Source organism: Chiloscyllium plagiosum, chromosome 3 (assembly GCF_004010195.1).
Source record: "Chiloscyllium plagiosum isolate BGI_BamShark_2017 chromosome 3, ASM401019v2, whole genome shotgun sequence".
NCBI classification, from domain to species: Eukaryota; Metazoa; Chordata; class Chondrichthyes; order Orectolobiformes; family Hemiscylliidae; genus Chiloscyllium; species Chiloscyllium plagiosum.
This window is the reverse complement of record NC_057712.1, coordinates 14,055,701-14,076,593: the sequence shown is the minus strand read 5'-3', so window position 1 is coordinate 14,076,593 and position 20,893 is coordinate 14,055,701. Positions and strand designations below refer to the sequence as shown.

General features: G+C 39.8%; 1 protein-coding gene across 2 annotated transcripts in view; it reads right to left on the bottom strand.

Moving 5' to 3' along the window:
• The window catches only part of nbas (NBAS subunit of NRZ tethering complex), a 261,417-nt gene that overhangs the window by 4,410 nt on the left and 236,114 nt on the right, over positions 1–20,893 (bottom strand). For both annotated transcript variants that reach the window (XM_043677491.1, XM_043677501.1), the window contains exon 51: positions 19,926–20,054. In XM_043677491.1, the coding sequence (XP_043533426.1) occupies positions 19,926–20,054 (129 nt within the window). The remainder of the gene's footprint in view (positions 1–19,925; positions 20,055–20,893) is intronic.

The window sequence follows — 20,893 nt, the reverse complement described above, 5'->3', positions numbered from 1 at the left end:
TCAGACAGCATCTGTGGAGAGAAAGAACTCATGTTTCAGGTTGATGAACATTCATCAGAACCCTCAGAGAGAGGAGGAGTGTATCATTTGGCCTCAGAATTGTGGTGGGATTGAAGACCAACTTCCAAAGTCCTAATGTTTAGCTGGAGGACATTTTGCTTTGGATGTTGAAGCAGCAGCAAATAATAGACAATAGATGTGTTGAAATAAAGGTGGTGGCAAAGCTGGGGGTTATCAGCACACGTGTTGTATCTTGCATGCTTTCAGATACTTCAGATGGGGTGGCATGATGGCGCAGTGGTTAGCACTGCTGCCTCACTGCGCCATGGACCCAGGTTCGATTCCACCCTTGGGTGGCTGTCTGTGTAGACTTTGCATTTTCTTCCCATGTCTGCGTGGGTTTCCCTCCACAGTCCAAAGATGAGCAGGTTAGGTGGATTGGGCCATTCTAAATTGCCCATAGTGTCCTGGATGTGCAGGATAGGTGGGTGGATCTGGATGGCACACTCTTTGGAGGATTGTTATAGATTCGATTGGCCATATGGCCTGTTTCCACACTGTAGGGTTTCTATGATTCTACATTGTTGTTAAGAGACAGGGCTTAGGTGAGAAGTAGGAGGGAGCTGAAGATAGATCCTTGAAGAAATGCCTGAAATAGCAGTGCATGACTAGAAAGTAAGCCATCCCAGATGACAATGGGATCAGGCAGGATCAGTCATATTTCAGCTGGATGTCAGAGTGGTGGCATTTCAGGATGATGTGTGCTCAAACACCTGAAAGGTTGCAAACAGATTGAGAATTACCAGGAGAAATACTTGGACCACCATCTTAATCACATAGGTTGTGTCAAATTAATGAGGAAGTCCAAAGACTTGAAATTAAAATGTGTAGACTGAATTATATAATCGTCTGGTGACAAGTAACAGGCAATCTTAAATAATGGAACATGTGGTAGCTAATAAAATAATGGAAATTCTGCCATTATAGAGTGAGAGAGACTAATAAATGATATCCAGAAAAAAAATCTAGTGGGTCTGTACAATGAATAATGCATGTTGCAGAAAATCTCAAGACAGACGTAAGACAGATAAAGTTTACAGATGTTATGTAGTGTAGATGCGGATATAAAACAGATCAATATACCATGAATTTGCTTAAAGCATGATGGTTTCATGACTCTCAAAAAAATGCTCATCCATACCGATTTAAGCATTTAAGTTAAGGCAAATACGATGAATGATTTCAACTTGCTAAGTGGGGCAACAATAAAACAGAAGCAGCTTTAAAATTATTGTGTTTAACACTGTGTTCTCACCCTAATAATTCCACAGGCAATTTTGCCTGGGTTAATACAGGTAAAATGCCTCTCAAGCTACTTGTATAAACACATACAATGACAATGATGAGGACACGGACCTTTCAATCACATCTCAAACTGTACTATAGCTCTTCCCCCACAAGCAAGGCAACATTCTGGGAAGCTGGGCTCATGGATGAAATAACCCAAGTCTACATTTACATCAGTAAATGTTTTTGATAGCTGACAAAAGGTGACATATAATTCAGATGAATTTTGAACAATATCATGCACCCATAGATTATTGACAGATAAGAAGCAAGTTGCTTATGCAGCACAACGACTGAATTCCTTGCTAATATGATTGAAGTGCAACTAAATAACCGTGGCTGATAGTAAGGAGCTGTTCTGCAAATCTGTTGGCGTTTTTGTTAGCCTAGATCAGCATTCTTGTAAATGAAAACCAAAAAGAACTGCAGATGCTGGAGATCAGAAAGAAAAACAGAAATTGCTGGAAAAGTTCAGCAGGCCTGGCCTACATCTTGGGTCCTATAGCAAATGCCTGCAGAGAAGTGGATGTGTTGATTGCAACCTTCTATAATTTCCTAGATTGTAGAACAGTTTCAGTGGATTAGACAATCATGAATGGAATATCTTTGTTCAAGGAAGGAGGGAGGCAGAAAACAGGTCTACTTCCTAATGTCTGTGTTGGAATCCATTACGAAGGAATCAGTAGCAGATGGTTTAGAACAAAAATCATAATCAAGCACAGTCAGCATGGTTTTATAAAAAGAAATTGGATTTGACAAAGTTGTTTGAGCTCTATGAGAATGTAACAAGCAGGTTGAATAAAGAGAAGCCAGCAGATGTAGAGGATTTGGATTTCTAAAAGGCATTTGTCAGATAAAATGTTAATGCACAAAATAAGAACTCATGGTGTTGAGAGTCATATTAGCATTGACAGAATTGATGAACTAACACAAAACAGAAATGTGGAATAAGACTGTAGGATGTAGGTGCAAATTTCAGCCATTCAGCCCATCAAGTCCGCCGCACCATTTGATGTGATGATGAGTTTCTCAACCAATCTCCTGCTTTCTCACTGTAACCTTTGATCCCCTTCTCAAACAGGAACCTATTCCTGTCTTAAATACACTCAATGACTTGGGTTCCCCAGCCTTTTCCAGCAATCAATTCCCCATATGCCCCATTCTCAGGCTAACAAAATCCCTCCTCATCTCAGTTCTGAAGGGTGGTCCCTTTGTTTTGAGGCTGTGCCCTGGGGTCACAGTCTCTCATTTTAGTGGAAACATGTTTTCCATATCTACTCTATCCAGGCCTCTCAGTATTCTGTAAATTTCAAATGAGAACCATTGCCCCCTACACACCACCACCACCTCCTCCCCCTCTCAATGTTTCTTAACTTCAACAAAGATAGACCTAGAGTTCTCAACTGCTCCTCACATGATAAGCTCTTCATCCCTGGTATCATTCTTGTAAACTTTCCCTGGATCCCCTCTAACACCAGCACATTATTCCTTAGATATGGGGCCCAAAACTGCTTACAATATTCCAAATATTGGGAAAGGCGTATTAGTATTATCACTAGATGTGATAATACCTCGTGGTACTAACACTAGATTATTAATCCAGAGACCCAGGTAATGTTCTGGGGACCCAGGTTTGAATCCCATCATTGCAGATGGTGGAATCTGAATTCAACAAAAATCTGGAATTAAGAACTTAATGATGATTGTGAATCAATTTTCAATTGCTGGAAAAAACTCTGGTTCACTAATGTCCTTAAAGGAAGGAAACAGCCATACCCACCCAGTCTGACCTACATGTGACCCAGACCCACAGCAATGTGGTTGGCTGCTTACTGCCCTCTGGGTAATTAGGGATAGGCAATATATGCTGCTCGAGACAGTGATGTCTCAAACCATGAATGAATTTAAAAAAAGCACGTGCTCTGTATTTTAGCCCACTTGAAATTAATGTTAACATTGCATTTGCTTTCCTAGCTGCCAACGGAACCTTCTTGTTAACCTTAAGAGAATCCTGAACTAGACCATAATGCCATACATGTCCTAACCTAGTCCCATTTGCTCTAATTTGGCCCATATACCTCTAAACCTTTCCTATTCTATCTACCTGTGATGCAACTTTCAAAGTACTATATATCTGAATCTCTAAGTCTCTGTTCGACAACGCTCCCCAGAGCTCTACTGTGGAAGACCTGCCCCTGTTGATCTTACCAAAGCGATTTTCCATCTGTGGAGCTTTCAGCTTTCCCAGCACCTTCTCTTTAATGATGGCCACTCCACTCACCTCTGCCCACTGATCTTGCTGAAATTCTGGTATACTGCTGGTGTCTTCCATTGTGAAGACCAGTGTAAAGTTCCTACTCAGGCCCTCCGCCATTTTTGTGTTCCTCATTACAACTTCTCCAGCCTCATTTTCCAGTGGTCCAATCTTTCTCTTACCTTTAATATATTTGAAAAAAACTCTTGCAAATTTCTTTTATTTTACTAGCTAGCTTACTCTCATATTTCACCTTCTCCCCTTGTTATTGCTTGTTTAATTATCCTCTGCTGGAGTTTAAAGGCTTGCCAATCCTCTAGCTTCCCATTATTCTTCACTATACTGAATGTTTTTCCTTTGTTTTTATGCTGTCCCTGATTTCTACTGTCAGCCAGGGTTGACTCATCCTCCCCTGAGTATCTTTATTTTCTCTTTCATTGAATTTCTGCTATGTCTCCTGAATTACCCCTAGAAACTCCTACAAAAAGTTAGAAGACAGTGGAATAATTAGAAAGGCAAACAAAATATTATTCTATTTTATAAGGAGGATGGAGTGTAACAATAGATTTTTTTCAACTGTAAAGGTTGTTAATAAGATCACATCCAGAGTACAGTTTTAATCTCTTACCTAAGGAAAGATACACTTGGAGTGGAGACAGTCCATTATCTTTTATTTCCATAAAGTGGTTTTCTTTAGAAAAGGCTGAGCAAATTGAGCCTATAATTATTGGAATTTAGAGGTGATCTTATTGAAACATAAGGTTTGTATTGCCTTGACTGAAGGTAGATGTTGAGATATCTTGAGCCTGGCATGATACTATCAGAATAAGAGTAAAAATGGGGATGAGGAGAAATTTGTTCTCAGTTGTTGTTAATCTTTGGATTTGGTTACATTTGACAGCAGTGAAAGTTGTGTTGATGTCTCTTCCAAATCCCCGATTTCTACCATCTTGAAGGACAAAGCCAGCAAAGTAAATGCAAGGGAACATCACTATCTGCAAGCTCCCTTCCAGGCCATGTACAATTGGTGGAAGGACTGAGTGGTCAGTGCAACTCGATGGGACGTAGTTGGGTCAGTGAGGTTGAAGTGAGAAGGGGGCTTTCAGAAATCAGGAGGACTAGTTGAGAGGGCATCAATGGCGAGCCAGTTTATTAATTATCCAGACACTTGAGCAGATTTTAATCCACCACCATTTCCTGTGAGATTATCAAGCTTAAGTAAGTCACAATCCTCCCACATTTTGGTCTAAACTCAGGGTTGGGTAGTTTTTTGGAGGCTTGCAGACGCCAGATAATTGCACCGAGGAAATTTCAATTTCGTAGGCAATTCCATGCGGTCGGCTGTGTCAAGACTGCTTCATTATCCCAACAACAACTCAAACCTATGCTCTTGCAATGAATTTCTGGGCTATTACTTTGATATTCACCCAAAGACAGAAAACCTTTGTCACCAGGTAAACAGGTGCTGAATGGAGAAAGGAAAATTTCGTTCAGAGTTGGAAGACTTCACAATTTGAAGCAATTTGAAATTGATTGTGCATTCGTGTTCAAGAAACAACCAGGTGAACAGACCCATTGACTGATTTGAAATGATACCACTGTTTCTTCCCATTCCTGGGTCAAAGCCCTGGGACTCCCTTTTGAAAAAGCACTGCGGGTGTACCTACAGTGCAGGACTGTAGTGTTTGAAGAACATTATCACCCCCAGATGGGGAATACATGCTGGCCCAGCTATCAAGATGAATTTAAAGGAAAAACATATTTAATGTGAGTTTGGACAGATTCTGTCTGACAAGTGGGCCAAGGGATTCAGAAGGTAGGTATAAAGGTGCAGTTAAAGGCACAATTAGATCAACCATGACCTTATCGAATGGTTAAGCATGTTCAAGGGGGGGGCAAAAAACCCCACAACTGCTCCTAGTTCCAACATTCTGAGCAAACACTGATTACTGTTCTTCATAGGGAAAATATTAAATGTTGACAAACCGAAATACACCATTTTGAGATTCACTTTCATTGAAATTTGTCAAAAAGAGAAAAAAGGTCTAAAATATTTACTGAGAGCTGATAACCCTTTCCTTTTGGTTCAAAGCTTTAACTGATAAAATTTGTATGTTACTATCATATATGCACTGGCTAAGGAATATTGGCTGCAAGTGCTAAAAGCATGAGAATGCATGGTGAACTCCTTCTGGGAGGAATCCCTTTGGGACAGAAATGATTTTTTTGAGGGCTCTCTCCGATATTAGAGTCATAACCCACTTTCTCTTTGAGAGCTGAATTTTGATTATGTTTGGCATTTCACAGATGAATCTGCTATCAGGTCTTTCAGGATGGGGGTGTGGGGGATGTCGACCAAGTTAAGGATACACACACTCATACAGAGATTCGGTTTGAAAATTCTTTTGGAATTGAGTACAGCAGTCTTTGAGTGGAAGGAATTTTAGTATTCATTTACTCTCCTAATCAAAAGTAGCCTACTGCCAACAGAATGCCATTATGCCTTTCTGTGCAATCAAGACGGTGAACTAATTTTGATAGTCATTATCTGAACAGCACACATACTGATTCTGGACCGACAATTTAGTGTTGTGTTGAAGAAATGTGTCATCTTTTGGATTTGACAATGGACTGTTTGTTCAGGTGGGCTTGAAAATTCCTACAGCACTCTTTAAAGAGGAGCGGGGGAGCTCTCCTTCAGTCTTGGCTAACAATTAACCTTAAACCTTTACTGTGCAAACAGATTAATTAATTTTTTAATCTCACAAATATTTTCAGAATCTTGCTAAAACCAAATCTACAGGTCATAGAGTCATAGAGATGTACAGCATGGAAACAGACCCTTCGGTCCAACCTGTCCATGCCGACCAGATATCCCAATCCAATCTAGTCCCACCTTCCAGCATCCGGTCCATATCCCTCCAAACCCTTCCTATTCATATACCCATCCAAATGCCTCTTAAATGTTGCAATTGTACCAGCCTCCACCACATCCTCTGGCAGCTCATTCCATACACGTACCACCCTCTGTGTGAAAACGTTGCCCCTTAGGTCTCTTTTATATCTTTCCCCTCTCACCCTAAACCTATGCCCTCTAGTTCTGGACTCCCCAACCCCAGGGAAAAGACTTTGTCTATTTATCCTATCCATGCCCCTCATAATTTTGTAAACCTCTATTAGGTCACCCCGCAGTCTCCGACGCTCCAGGGAAAACAGCTCCAGCCTGTTCAGCCCCTCCCTGTAGCTCAAATCCTCCAACCCTGGCAACATCCTTGTAAATCTTTTCTGAACCCTTTCAAGTTTCACAACATCTTTCTGATAGGAAGGAGACCAGAATTGCATGCAATATTCCAACAGTGGCCTGTCCTGTACTGTCCTGTACAGCCGCAACATGACTTCCCAACTCCTGTACTCAATACTCTGACCAATAAAGGAAAGCATACCAAACGCCTTCTTCACTATCCTATCTACCTGCGACTCCACTTTCAAGGAGCTATGAACCTGCACTCCAAGATATCTCTGTTCAGCAACACTCCATGGGACCTTACCATTAAGTGTATAAGTCCTGCTAAGATTTGCTTTCCCAAAATGCAGCACCTTGCATTTATCTGAATTAAACTCCATCTGCCACTTCTCAGCCCATTGGCCCATCTGGTTCAGATCCTGTTGTAATTGGAGGTAACCCTCTTCGCTGTCCACTACACCTCCAATAACACGTGTTTCGTTAATGCAAATTTGCTGTAATGCGATTGATGAATTGGGGGACACTGTTTCTAAAATGTGAACTTTTAAAACATGTGTTGGCTGTGATGCGATTACATCGCCAACATAAAAGCACTGTTTCTAAAATGCGATTTTCCATCAACACGAGATTGCACAAGAACACAGCCTATGCATTATCAAAGAACTACCTGTATGCTGACTGCTCAGAATATAAATTGACCCAGGTTACAATCCCAACCCCCATCTTTCAAACAAGACATGCTATACTCACAATAGTAGTCTCAATTTTATTCTCCCCAAAAATACATATTTTACTTAACAATCTTAGAACTGGGTACCAGGGACCAAGCAGTGTGTTGCAAAGATGCATTAAGACACATGCATACAAAGCATAGTGAAAAGCTTGATGTTAGCAAAAAGAAGCATTAGGAGGAGGAGGGGGAACCTGCCCTGCGGATGATGTCAATGACCACGAGGAAACGGAGCCAGCTACAGGACTGAAAAGCACAAATATGAATGTGTCCTCAAAAATAGTCAAACGCTTACATCATCACCAGAAATACACTGTGCATGGATGCACGAAATGTAGCAAAATGCAAGCTGGGATCCAACAAGGATTCCAGAACATTGTATTTTCCTATCAGGATTACGATGGGACAAAAAAAAACTTCTGCCCCAGAGGGGATCAATTCAGAAATGCTCGCAATCAGCAGCAGAGTGGATCAGTGTGGAAACTGCATCTGCTTAAGGTGCAGTAGGTTGCTGTATTTTGTGGTCTAAATGCCTGGCAGCCACTTTGAAAGCTTCTGAAAGAATGCACGAATGTAAGGGAGGTGAGGATTTATAATCAAGCAATATGGTTGGGGGTTTAGTGCTGGATGCAGCTGCATTGGGTTGAGGGAACTATCAATGTCACGGAAAGAGGTGGGGTGTCCGGTTGCTGGGGGATTGCGTGGGATGTGGTAGTTGGGTCAGCAAGTTCGAGGTGAGCAGGGGGCTGTCAGAAGTCAGGCAGTCTAGTTGGGGAGGGTATCAGTGGTCAGGATTCAGAATAATAGCTATCCAGGCTAGAACAGATTTTAACCAACTAACATTTCCCATACAATTATCAATCTTAAATAAGTCACAATGCGCCAATGTTTTGGACTAAACTCAGAATTGGGTGCAATTTTGGAGGGTTTCAGATGCCAGGTAATTGCATCAATTGAATGGAGGAATTCAAGTTTAGTTTGTAATTGGAAGACTTGAAAGAATATGTTCCTGAGAAGCAGTTTGAAATTGATTGTGTATTCATATTCAGGAAGCAACCAAGTACACAGATCCATTTAATAGTCCTTTCAGTGCCATTAACATGCTGTTCAGTATGTAATCAGAAAGATTTGTAAAGCAAGGATCAGTGCATACAATTCAATCAACAAGCCAATTCAGATTTTAAATGGATAGCAGATTTGGTATCATCAATTTCCTGCCCCCCTTTAAATTATTTTCTGTCACACAATGAAGCTTTGCTTCATTCTGTACCATCAATTCAAGATGTGAATTCTTGCACATCTCTCTGTCTGAAACATGATTCTGCATAATTATAAAAGAGACTTGTGACTGCAAGAGAACATGCCAAGTATAACATATTTAAAGTAGATGTGTGATTGATCTTTGGATTCTAAAGATATTGCACTATCAAGCGACATTGTCAACATAAATTGAATGGAAAGTACCACCTAATGTTATGTGACAGCCTAAATGTCTCTCCTACAAACTTCCAGGTAATCATTCGTCAAAGAAGTAACTGATTTCGACATCCCAGGAAGCATAAATAGAGAGCACGAGGAGATAAATTCAGGAGCTACAATTGCATTCCTTTTGAAAGGTGTGAAGCATATTTACTAAAAATTCTGGTGGAGTAAAAGTTGCAAAGATGACAAAACGACCAAAGTGAAAAGATACAAGTGGCACTGGCACTTTGGGTGAATAAGATGCCAGCGTGATGAAGAAATCAGATTGGGCAAATTACATGCCAACTGAAATTTGAAATGGAACCCAAGCAAAACTGGCAAATCATGAACCAAATAGCCAGAACAAACACCCATTCTTAGGTAATTTTAGAATGTTCAAAATTTATTAAGGCACACAAATTAAATGTTAGTGCAAATGGTACAAGTGTAATAAAATTACTGTGTCAACCTGCCAAGCAAGTTTTCAATGAGAGTCCTATCTCCACTCTAATTGCTTGAGCAACCATCTTAAACCTCAAACCTAAATGTTTGATTTTGATTTTTGTCCTCTATAATGAAGTCTTTAGCAACCTCAAACTACATTGTAGCCCTTTGGATCTGAAACTGTCTTTGATACTTCACTCCTTGGAAATTCTAACCTCCAACTATTCAGGCACTGATCAAGAGCATTTTACTGTCATCTCCCTGCTGATGAACTACTCCCCACTCTCAATCCACAGAGCAGACTTTCAGCATCAAACCTTTCCATCACCAAATGATGAGATTTTCTATCCCTCTTTTGAGCATGTTGTGATTGCACCATATCCAACAGACTATCAACAAACTAAGGAATCTGGCTTTCGTGAGGTCCACCATCCACCCAAACTTTTCCAAAAATCAGTGAATCCTTAGCGCTCTTAAGTTATTGCTTGCTACCAATCCTCCATACCCCTAATCCCAACATCCTGAAAACATGGGCAACAACTCCTCCTCCTCCTGAAATCACACTTGAGCAAATCTAAATCACACATTGAGATTTTTAGCCATGCACTACAACCATTCACATCTCAAACCCCACACAAAAACCTGTTGAAGATCTTTTCCATCTGATAAGACTCCATGCTCCCAACAGATTTCTTGAGCAAAATATTGTTTCTCAGAATAAGGTCGTAAAAAATCATAAGGGGAATGGATAAGGTCTTTTCCCCAGAGTAGGTGAGTCCAAAATTAAAGGGCATTGGTTATGGTGAAAAGGAAAAGATTTAAAGGGGCAACTTTTTCACACAGAGGGTGGTGGGATACAGGTGGGGACATTTAAGAGACATTTGAAGAGGTAAATGGATAGGAAAGGTTTAGAGGTGTATGAGCCAAGTGCAAGCAAATGGGATGAGATCAGTTTAGGAAACCTGGTCAGTATAGATGAGTTGGGTCGAAGGATCTGTTTCTGTGCTGTATGACTCTATGACTCATGGTAGATGCAGTTCGAAAAGCAGCAGATATTATTTATTTTAATTCCTCATTCTGGCTGATCTTGCTCAGTCTTACTTTGCACATCGAGTAGTTTTCCCAGGCATGAGGCCCAGTACACTTAACAGCACCTCCTGCAGTACTCCTCTCATCCATTCCTCATTCGTTCACTTACTTCCACCTCTCCTTTTCCCAGTTTGTTCTACTCTAACCTTTCACTCTCCTTCAAACCAATCTTTTCCTCTTTGTTCTCCTTCCCCTCTTCCTTCAGGCAACAGTGTACCACGAAGTTTGGGAACATATTGCTGACTGAATTTCAATTGTCCTTCTTCAGCAGTCTTTTGCTATGGCTCCACACTACCAGTTCAGTTCATTTTTCTGCAGCAGTGCTATGCCAGATGATCTTTATGACTACCGACTCACTTCTGTTTCCCTAAACTCCCCTTCTCCAGCTCACCTCCCGTCCTATTATTCCAGCCTCTAATCATTCAGTTAAGAAAAATGGAAGAATTCTTGACTATAAAAAAGATAAAAAGATCATCTCAGTTAACTTTTGTCTTGTATATTATCCAACAACGTGCAAGAGGAGAGCATTCCTGCTCGCAAACTCTGATGGACTTGCAATTGTAGCTTGGGAAGGAGGATAAACAATTTCTGATTTGCAAAGTCAATGCTACAATGTTTTAAAGTTTTATTCCTGGTAAACAGTAATTTTGTGTAGAAAGTGCATATTTGTGTATCGTTTGGTATTCTTTTCTGCTTAATGTACTTTAATACCAATGCGGTTGTTGAGGAGAATACTGAGATACAGGCTACTAGACTAGGTGTGATTGAGGTTCACAAGGAAGAGATATTAGAAATCCTGCAGAGTGTGAAAATAGAAGTCCCCTTGGCCGGGTGGGATTTATCCTAGGATCCTCTGGGAAGCCAGGGAGGAGATTGCCGAGCCTTTGATATTGATCTTTAAATCGTCATTGTCTACAGGAATGTGCCAGAAGACTGGAGGATACAAATGTGGTTCCCCTGTTCAAGAAGGGGAGTAGAGACAACCCTGGTAATTATAGACCAGTGAGCCTTACTTCGGTTGTTGGTAAAGTGTTGAAAAAGGTTATAAGAGATAGGATTTAAAGTCATCTAGAAAATAATAATTTGATTAGGGATAGTCAGCATGGTTTTGGAAGGGTAGGTCGTACATCACAAACCTTATTGAGTTCTTTGAGAAGGTGACCAAACAGGTAGATGAGAGTAAACCGGTTGATGTGGTGTATATGGATTTCAGCAAGGCGTTCGATAAGGTTCCCCTGCTGTTCGTCATTTTTATAAATGACCTGGATTAGGGTGTAGAAGGGTGGGTTAGTAAATTCGCAGATGGCAGAGTTGTGGATGGTGACGAAGGGTGTTGTAGGTTACAGGGAGACACAGATAAGCTGCAGAGCTGGGCTGAGAGGTGGCAATTGGAGTTTAATGTGGACAAGTGTGAGGTGATTCACTTGGTTGGAGTAACCGGAATGCAAAGTACTGGGCTAATGGTAAAATTCTTGGTAGTGTCGATGAGCAGAGAGATCTCGGTGTCCAGGTACACAGATCCTTGAAAGTTGCCACCCAGGTTGACAGAGTTGTTAAGAAGGCATACAGTGTTTTAGCTTTTATTAATAGAGGGATCGAGTTCCGGAACCATGAGGTTATGCTATAGCTGTACAAAACTCTGGTGCAGCCGCACTTGGAGTATTGCGTACAGTTCTGGTCACTACATTATAAGGAAGATGTGGAAGCTTTGGAAAGGGTGCAGAGAAGATTTACTAGGATGTTGCCTGGTATGGAGGGAAGAGCTGAAAATGTGTTGCTGGAAAAGCGCAGCAGGTCAGGCAGCATCCAAGGAACAGGAGAATCGACGTTTCGGGCATAAGCCCTTCTTCAGGAAGGGCTTATGCCCGAAACGTCGATTCTCCTGTTCCTTGGATGCTGCCTGATCTGCTGCGCTTTTCCAGCAACATTTTCAGCTCTGATCTCCAGCATCTGCAGCCCTCACTTTCTCCTCCGGTATGGAGGGAAGGTCTTATGAGGAAAGGCTGAGGGAGTTGAGGCTGTTCTCGTTAGAGAGAAGGAGGTCGAGAGGTGACTTAATAGAGACATATAAGATAATCAAAGGGTTAGATAGGGTGGACAGGGAGAGCTGTTTTCCAAGTATGTTGACGGCGAGCACGAGGGGGCATAGCTTTAAATTGAGGGGTGATAGATATAGGACAGATGTCAGAGGTAGTTTCTTTACTCAGAGAGTAGTAAGGGTATGGAATGCTTTGCCTGCAATGGTAGTAGATTCGCCGACTTTAAGTGCATTACTGGACAAACAAATGGACGCATATGGAATAGTGTAGGTTAGAAGGGCTTCAGATTGGTATGACTGGTCGGCGCAACACCGAGGGCCGAAGGGCCTGTACTGCGCTGTAATGTTATTTGTTCTTAAATGCACACACTGCATGCAAATGTTTTTCTCCACTCTCTGGAAAAGTCTGGTCAAAGTCAAAGTGTCAGCAAGATAGAAACAGATGGTATTCTGTGCAAGGTTGGAAAGCTGTGGAGATCCAAGAAGTAGTTTGGCAAATTCCATCAACAAAAAAATCATCCAGAACAACAAATTGTGAAGCATAACTGCCTGAAGCTAGTGTCTCTCACCAAGCACATGCACATCCTAATCACCAATGTGAAAGAATAATAATTCCTACTTGGCAGTAGGATGCCTCTATTTACTTCCATTGTCACAAACTTGATCTTGGGAGTTTACATTTATTCAAGGCCATCAACATTAGTGTAACAACAGCCATAATTTATTAAGTGGAATATACTGTATTTTGGAGCTATTTCAGATTAAAGAAATAACACAATTATGCATTAGTAAGCAATTGAACAGTAGTTATTTTTTGCACAAACTCCTAGGCTTGTTTTGGGAAGTAAATTAGTATAACGTGTGTCATATAGATCCTGCCTTTGTGGAATTACTCCCATGTTACAAATACTACTTAGGAGCAGCCAGTTCTTGTGGGCTTTGATTCTCCATATCAACTGCAATCTTAATGCCAAGTGCTCACTGTGCATCCACATTATTTTATTTCCTTTACTCAACATGAACTGGAGGAACAACACCTCATTTTGGGCACTTTACATCCTTTTGGACTCAGTACTGCGTTCCAAAGTCAGAGTATGACTTTTGTTCTTACATCTACCACCTCAAAGCTTTGATTATTGGCTGTACTTCCACAGCAGACTCATACTCTTTTCATACTGAACATTAACACCCACTTTACATATCAAACTCTCCTTTACCACCATTATCACTCCCTTTGTCTTTTGCTCTGGGCACCTTCATAAGCTATTCTACATGCTCATTTGTCCCTCTGTCAACAGCATAAAAGCAACACTATTTTCCAGCTCCTTACAGTTCCAAATTGGAGTAATATGGAACTTGAAATAGTTTCTGTCTTCACAGATACAGACAGACCTGCTGAGCTTCTCCAGTACTTTCAGTTTTTAATTGCAGATTTTCAGGATCTGCAGTATTTTGCTTTTTGTCACTTAGGACTTACAGTCATAGAGTCATACAGCATGGAAATAGACTCTTCAGTCCAACCGGTCCAAGCTGAACATAATCCCAATCAAAACTAGTTTCATCTGCCTGCTCTTGGCCCATATCCCTCCAAACCTTTCCTTTTCATGTATCTATCCAAATGTCTTTTTAATATAATTGTATCCACATCTACCACTTCCTCAGGAAGGTCATTGCACACACAGCCACCCTCTTAAAAAAAATTAACCTCATGTCTTTTTTAAAATCTCTCTCCTCTCACCTTAAAGATGTACCTCCTAATCTTGAAATTCCCCATCTTAGGGAAAAGACAACTACTATTAACTGTATCTACACCTCTCATTATTTTATAAACTTCTAGCAGATCGCCTCTCAACCTCCTACATTCCAGTGAAAGAAGTCCCAGCCTTTCTTTCTAACTCAAACTTTCCATACCTGACTAAATCTCTCCTGAGCCTTCTCCAGCTTCATAATATCCTTCCTATAACTTGGCAGCCAAAGCTGGACACAGTATTCCAGAAAAGGCCTCACCTAAGTCCCATACAACCTCAGCATAACATCCCAATTCTACACTCAAAGGACTGAACAATGAAGGTGAGCATGCCAAATGCCTTTTTAGCTCCCTTATCTATATGTGACACAAACTTTAAAGAATTACATACCTGCACCCTCAGGTCTTCTGTTCTACAACACTACCCAAGACCCTACCACTTTGTTATACCAAAATGTAATACCTTGCATTTATCCAGATTGAACTCCATTTGCCATTTTCCAGCCTATTGACCCATTTGATCAAGATCCCTTTGTAATCTTAGAAAAAATTCTTTACCATCTACTATGCCACCAATTCAAATCACTTATATAAATGACAAACAAAAGACAAACATAACTGATGTCCATGGAACATTGCTGGTCACAGGCCTCCAGTCCAAAAGCAACCCTCCATCAATACTGTCTTCTACTCTTAAGATTACACATCCAATTGGAAAGCTCACCCTGCATCCCATGTGACCTAACTTTACTAATTAGTTTACCGAGCAGAATCTTGTCAAAGGGTTTACTAAAATTCAAATAAACAATGTCTTCTGCTCTGCTATCATCAATCTTTTTGGTAACTTCCTCAAAAAACTCAATCAATTTTGTAAGACAAGATTTCATTCTGCAAACTGAAAAAAAAACAGCTTTCCAAGCTCTGGGGTTTTCCCCAAAGAAAAGAAAATCCTGACTCTTAATTGAAAGCAAATTAATGCTCCTCAAAGTTTACTCGGTCTGCTCTTCCAAAATGCAAACAAGTTTTGATTATCATCTAAGAAACTCCCATTTTCTCTCTCTCTCTTGCACAAATACATAACTTGGTAACTGTCTTTTTTAAAAAAACTTGGCTTCAGAAATATGGGTGTCTTATTCATTAAATTTCCTCATACATACAGATCTAAACCCACATGCCACTAGTTCAAATTCCAAAATGTAAAATAAATTATTTTAAAAAACATAACATACCTTACATTATAATTGATTAAGTTTCTGTTTCATTCACCAACACTGACAATGCGTTCTAGAGTCTCACAAATTTCTCAAACAAAAACTTAAATTGCTAGGGCTAGATTTTTGATGACCACTCAACATGAACACTGCAGAAGCTGAAAGAATAGAAAGTTGTTTGAAGAAATTAAAAAAAAAAAGGCAACAGGCAGGACAGGGATGCTGAAAAAAATGCACACTATGACGAAGAGAATGCTGAAATAGGTTGCCTTGATAGGGAAGGACACCCCAGCTGATAAAGTGACCAGTCAGAGACAATGCACTCATTGCTCAAAATTGAGAGAAAATATTTGCTTTGAGAAGAATTATTTCTCTGCCAGAATGTTTCAAACAGGACTACTATAAATGAATATATTTACCATATTTACATCTATTGTTATGAAACGATTGAATCTAACTTTTCCGTACAAGGTAAACAAACAAACTAGAAGCCGACAAAATTGGCACCAGATATATTTTCAATTTATGGTCTGTCAAAATAACTTTCTGAACTCAAAAACAGGCCTTAATTTCTTCAGCTGTGAATTCAGGAATACTCAAATGCTTTGCCAATTTCCATTATTTGTACCATGTACAGACAGCTCTACTGAATAAATAATTGATCTTATAAGACATTTCTACAAAAAACAAAATGATTCAACAGCTCTGAAACAAAGAATAGAAAATCCTGACAATACACTTCATGCGTCAAAAAATGAGTAGTGACCTTCCTGGTGTTTCAAAGCAGCAGGGATTCTTTCCAACTTGACACATGTATTGCTGTATATTGCTATATAATGTTACTGATACCTGAAGCATTATTCAAATTCTCACTCTTTTTGCATCTTTTCTTATAGCAGGACTTATAGACTTAATGGTAAGGTCCTAGGGAGTGTTGCTGAACAAAGAGACCTTGGAGTGCAGGTTCATAGCTCCTTGAAAGTGGAGTCGCAGGTAGATAGGATAGTGAAGATGGCGTTTGGTATGCTTTCCTTTATTGGTCAGAGTATTGAGTACAGGAGTTGGGAGGTCATGTTGCGGCTGTACAGGACATTGGTTAGGCCACTGTTGGAATATTGTGTGCAATTCTGGTCTCCTTCCTATCAGAAAGATGTTGTGAAACTTGAAAAAGTTCAGAAAAAATTTACAAGGATGTTGCCAGGGTTGGAGGACTGGTACAATTGCAACATTTAAGAGGCATTTGGATGGGTATATGAATAGGAAGGGTTTTGAGGGATATGGGCCAGGTGCTGGCAGGTGGGACTAAATTGGGTTGTGATATCTGGTCGGCATGGACAGGTTGGACCGAAGGGTCTGTTTCCATGCTGTACATCTCTATGACGATCTTCCCTCATGCTTGAGACATGTCCACTTTGTCTGTGTCTGACTCAGTGTTAACATAGGATTCTCCTTTGATATGCCACCCCTTTCATCCATACAATTTTCATATTTGTAGTCCTACTTGTGCACTGACTTTCAAGCATGTGTCAGGCAAAGTAAACAACTTAGTGAGGAAACAAATCAGCTTTTAACAAATATTTGATTGCTCAACTTTAATGAAGTTGCCCAACTGATATCTTCACAGTTATCAATTCCACATTTAATTGCTGGTTTATTGTTGGTTTAAGATTTAGACCTGTTTGCTTTTCCTACCAGTTTACTGATTTACAATGGAGCAGCTTTCTTGCATGCCTTTAATGAACAGAATCAGTACCATGAACTTAACAGATGGTAATTATATGAGCCAAACAGATAAATTTGACATGTTTTTCACATGAGATGCTCTAAAACATAACAGTTTCCAAGCTTGACTGTCCAGGATGACAATTAATTTTAAATGTTAGTTGATATTTCATAGCTTTGTATATTGAAAGTCAAGGCTAAGTGCAGTTTTCCTGTCAAACAGGGTTAGAGGATAGGAAAGATGCTGTCATATATTTGTGCACACCAGAGGCTAAGAAAGTCCTAATAAAAGATATTTTAAGAAATATTTTACAAATATTAAATAAATATTTGACGTTATTTCAAACATATACCTCATTATTGCACAGAATGTTCTGTGCCAGACACAAAAAACACATTAAAATTGGACAACTATGATTATCAACTGGTTCAGCTTACAATCCAAGGAGGGCTTACTGATAGAAGTAACATTCACATTAGATTTATTTTTATCAATTGAATTCCACTTCTATACAAGAAGTTTATCACTTTGACTGGATAACCTTTACAAATGTGAAGGTGAAGTTCTGCGTAAGACTAAGTTTTCTTGTATCCAATGCTGATGAACTTGGATGGGATGCCAACACCCATTGCTTTGATTTCACATTTGTAGATTTTCCTTCTAAACACTTCGCTGCACTACCGACTCGAACCGACAGTCACTCAACATGTTAAATTTAAGTACACAGCCTGTAAAACTTCACATTACCAGCTTAATTCAACAGTTGCTGAAAAGCATGATAAATTTGCAGATGACACAAAGATAGACAGATGGACAGATAGAGTTGAGAAGGTGGAGAGGTTGCAGAAAGACTTGGATAAAGTAGCAGACTGGGCAAACAAGTGGCAGATGAATACAATTTGGGAAACTGAGAGGTTATGCACTTTGGTAGGGAGAATAGAGGCATAGCTGAAAATGTGTTGCTGGAAAAGTGCAGCAGGTCAGGCAGCATCCAAGGAGCAGGAGAATCGACATTTCGGGCATGAGCCCTTCTTCTGGAAATGAATAGAAGCATAGACTATTTTCTAAATGGGTAAAATGGATTTGGAAATCTAAAGCACAAAGGGACTTTGGCATCCTATATCTCTTAAGGTTAACAAGTAGGTTCAGTTGGCAGTTAGGAAGGTAAATGCAATATTACTGTTCATTTTGAGAGGGTTAGAGTACAAGAGCAGGGGTGGACTGCTTAAGCTGTATAAGCTCTGATCAGACAGTATTTGGAATATTGAGAGAAATTTTGAGCCTAATATCTAAGGAAGATTGTGCTGATCTTGGAGGAGATCTGAGGTGGTTTCCAGCAATGATCCAGGAGATGAAGGGCTTGGCATATGAGGAGTGGTTGAGAAGTTGGAGTCTGCACTTGATGCGGTTTAGAAGGATGACGGGGTTCTCACTGAAACTTACAGAATACTTAGTGGCCTGGATAGAGTGGATGTGGAGAAGATGTTTCCCCTAATAGGAGAGACCAGGATCCTAGGACACAGTGTTGGAGTGAAAGCGTGACCTTTTGGAACTGAGATGAGGTGGAATTTCTTCAGCAAAAAGGTGGTGAATCTATGGGACTCTCTGCCACACAAGGCTGTTGAGGCCAAGTCATTGAGCGTATTTAAGACAGATATAGACAGGATCTTGATTAGCAAGGGGATCAAAGGGCGTGGGAGGAAGGCAGGTGAATGGGGCTGAGAAACATAATAGCCATGATTGAATGGTAGAGCAGACTTGATGGGGCAAATGGTCTAACTCTGTTCCTATGTCTTATGGTCTCATGATATTGGGTGTAATTTGTTTCTGGCTTCATTTCCTCTGTAGATGCACACTTTTTCCTTTGCTCGCATGACATTCACTCACATGTCTGTTTTCCATTTGGGCTGGTACTTTTTTTCTACTAGCTCCATACAAATGGGAGGTTAAATTCAACTGGGTTGAACTTTGTGCTATTGCATATAGTGACCCAGGGAGAACAAGAGCTAAACCAGCTCTGCTCAAGCGGTCGATAAACAAAAGATGTTTTCATTGGTCTAACTGGCAACAAGAGTAAAACATCTGGAGTTCCAGAAAACAATGGTCTTAACCACACAGTGGAATAAATTCACGTTTGATACTCAGTAGTATTACAAATAATAATACTGCATTCCAAACTAAAAGTGAAATAAAACTGTCACATCAATTTAATCAGTAAGCTTTGCTTAAATTCTGAATGAATCTTAGTTAACTTAACTTAATGCACCTCGATATTTATTGTGGAAATGCAGTTGTTGCATCCCTTACCCAAGATGACAAGACAAATTATTTTCAGCCATCACCTTGTTCCATTGTAAATGTTAATTATTTAATTTATTACATCACTCTGCTTTCCTGTTCAGATACAAAATCAGGATAATCTCGGACAAGTCATTCTTTTTATGATAACAGTTACTTAGGTTTGTAGATCAAATAGGCTCAAATCTAATTTATTCGGCTTATATATACTTTATCGTGGAATCTGTTGTGTGATCTGATTATTGTATATTAGAAATATTTATCTTGTTTGAAGTTTTCGATAAAATAGCTGGTTCATTCATACAAGATTTAAGAGATTTCTAAATGAACAGTCCTTACCTGAGAGACAGCCCTTATCTGTTCCATGACCAGTTTCTGCAGTTCATGGTTACCACTTTCTATCCCAAGCTTCAATGCTGGCAGTAGGATGGATTGTTCCAGGAGTAGGAGATAAATTTGTTTCACACACTATTTAAAATGAGACCTTTAGTCAATTTGGAACAGTATTATAACTCAATAAACTTCACACGGAAAATCCACAGTAAACAGGAACAACACAATGTACAGAAACGCTCACACCAAAAGGTTTGTGTCATTTCATTCTACAGCAATCACAAAATAAGGTGCTAATCGATAGCTCTTTCTATACAATTTACTACTTCCTTTCTGGAAATTTAAGATTTTACTCAATGTTATGAACAGTTCAACTAGCTTGCTCTTTTATGAAACTCCACTAACAACCCTTAACAATGTATTAGATTAGATTAGATTAGATTCCCTACAGTATGGAAACAGGTCATTTGGCCCAACCAGTTAACAGAGACTCTCCAAAGATAATTAATTATCTATTATTTGTTCCAAAGCAGTTATTACAAGATGGATACATTTTAGGAAAGATCTTGAACTCTGAAAATGAGTTGGATTATAGAAATAAAGTTAGGTGGTTTGGCCATGTTTAAAAAAAAATGCTCATAGTGTCTAGGGATGTGCAGGCTAGGTGGGTTAGTCAATGGTAAATGCGGGGTTACAGGGATAGGGTAGGGAGATAGGTTGTTGTTTGGAGGGTGTGTATGGACTTGATGGGTTGAATGGCCTGCTTCCACACTGTAGGGATTCTTTGAAGTAAACATTATTCAACAGAGCTCTTTTGGCACAACAAGGTTATTTAATTCCCAAAGCAGAAAGGGTAATGAGTTTCAAAACTAGCCCCAAAATTCCAATGAGGATGTATTCCAAATCCTGCAAAATCCTGGATGTTTGGTGCTTCAATTTAGGATTTGGGGTTGAAATCACACCAGGGAACTTTC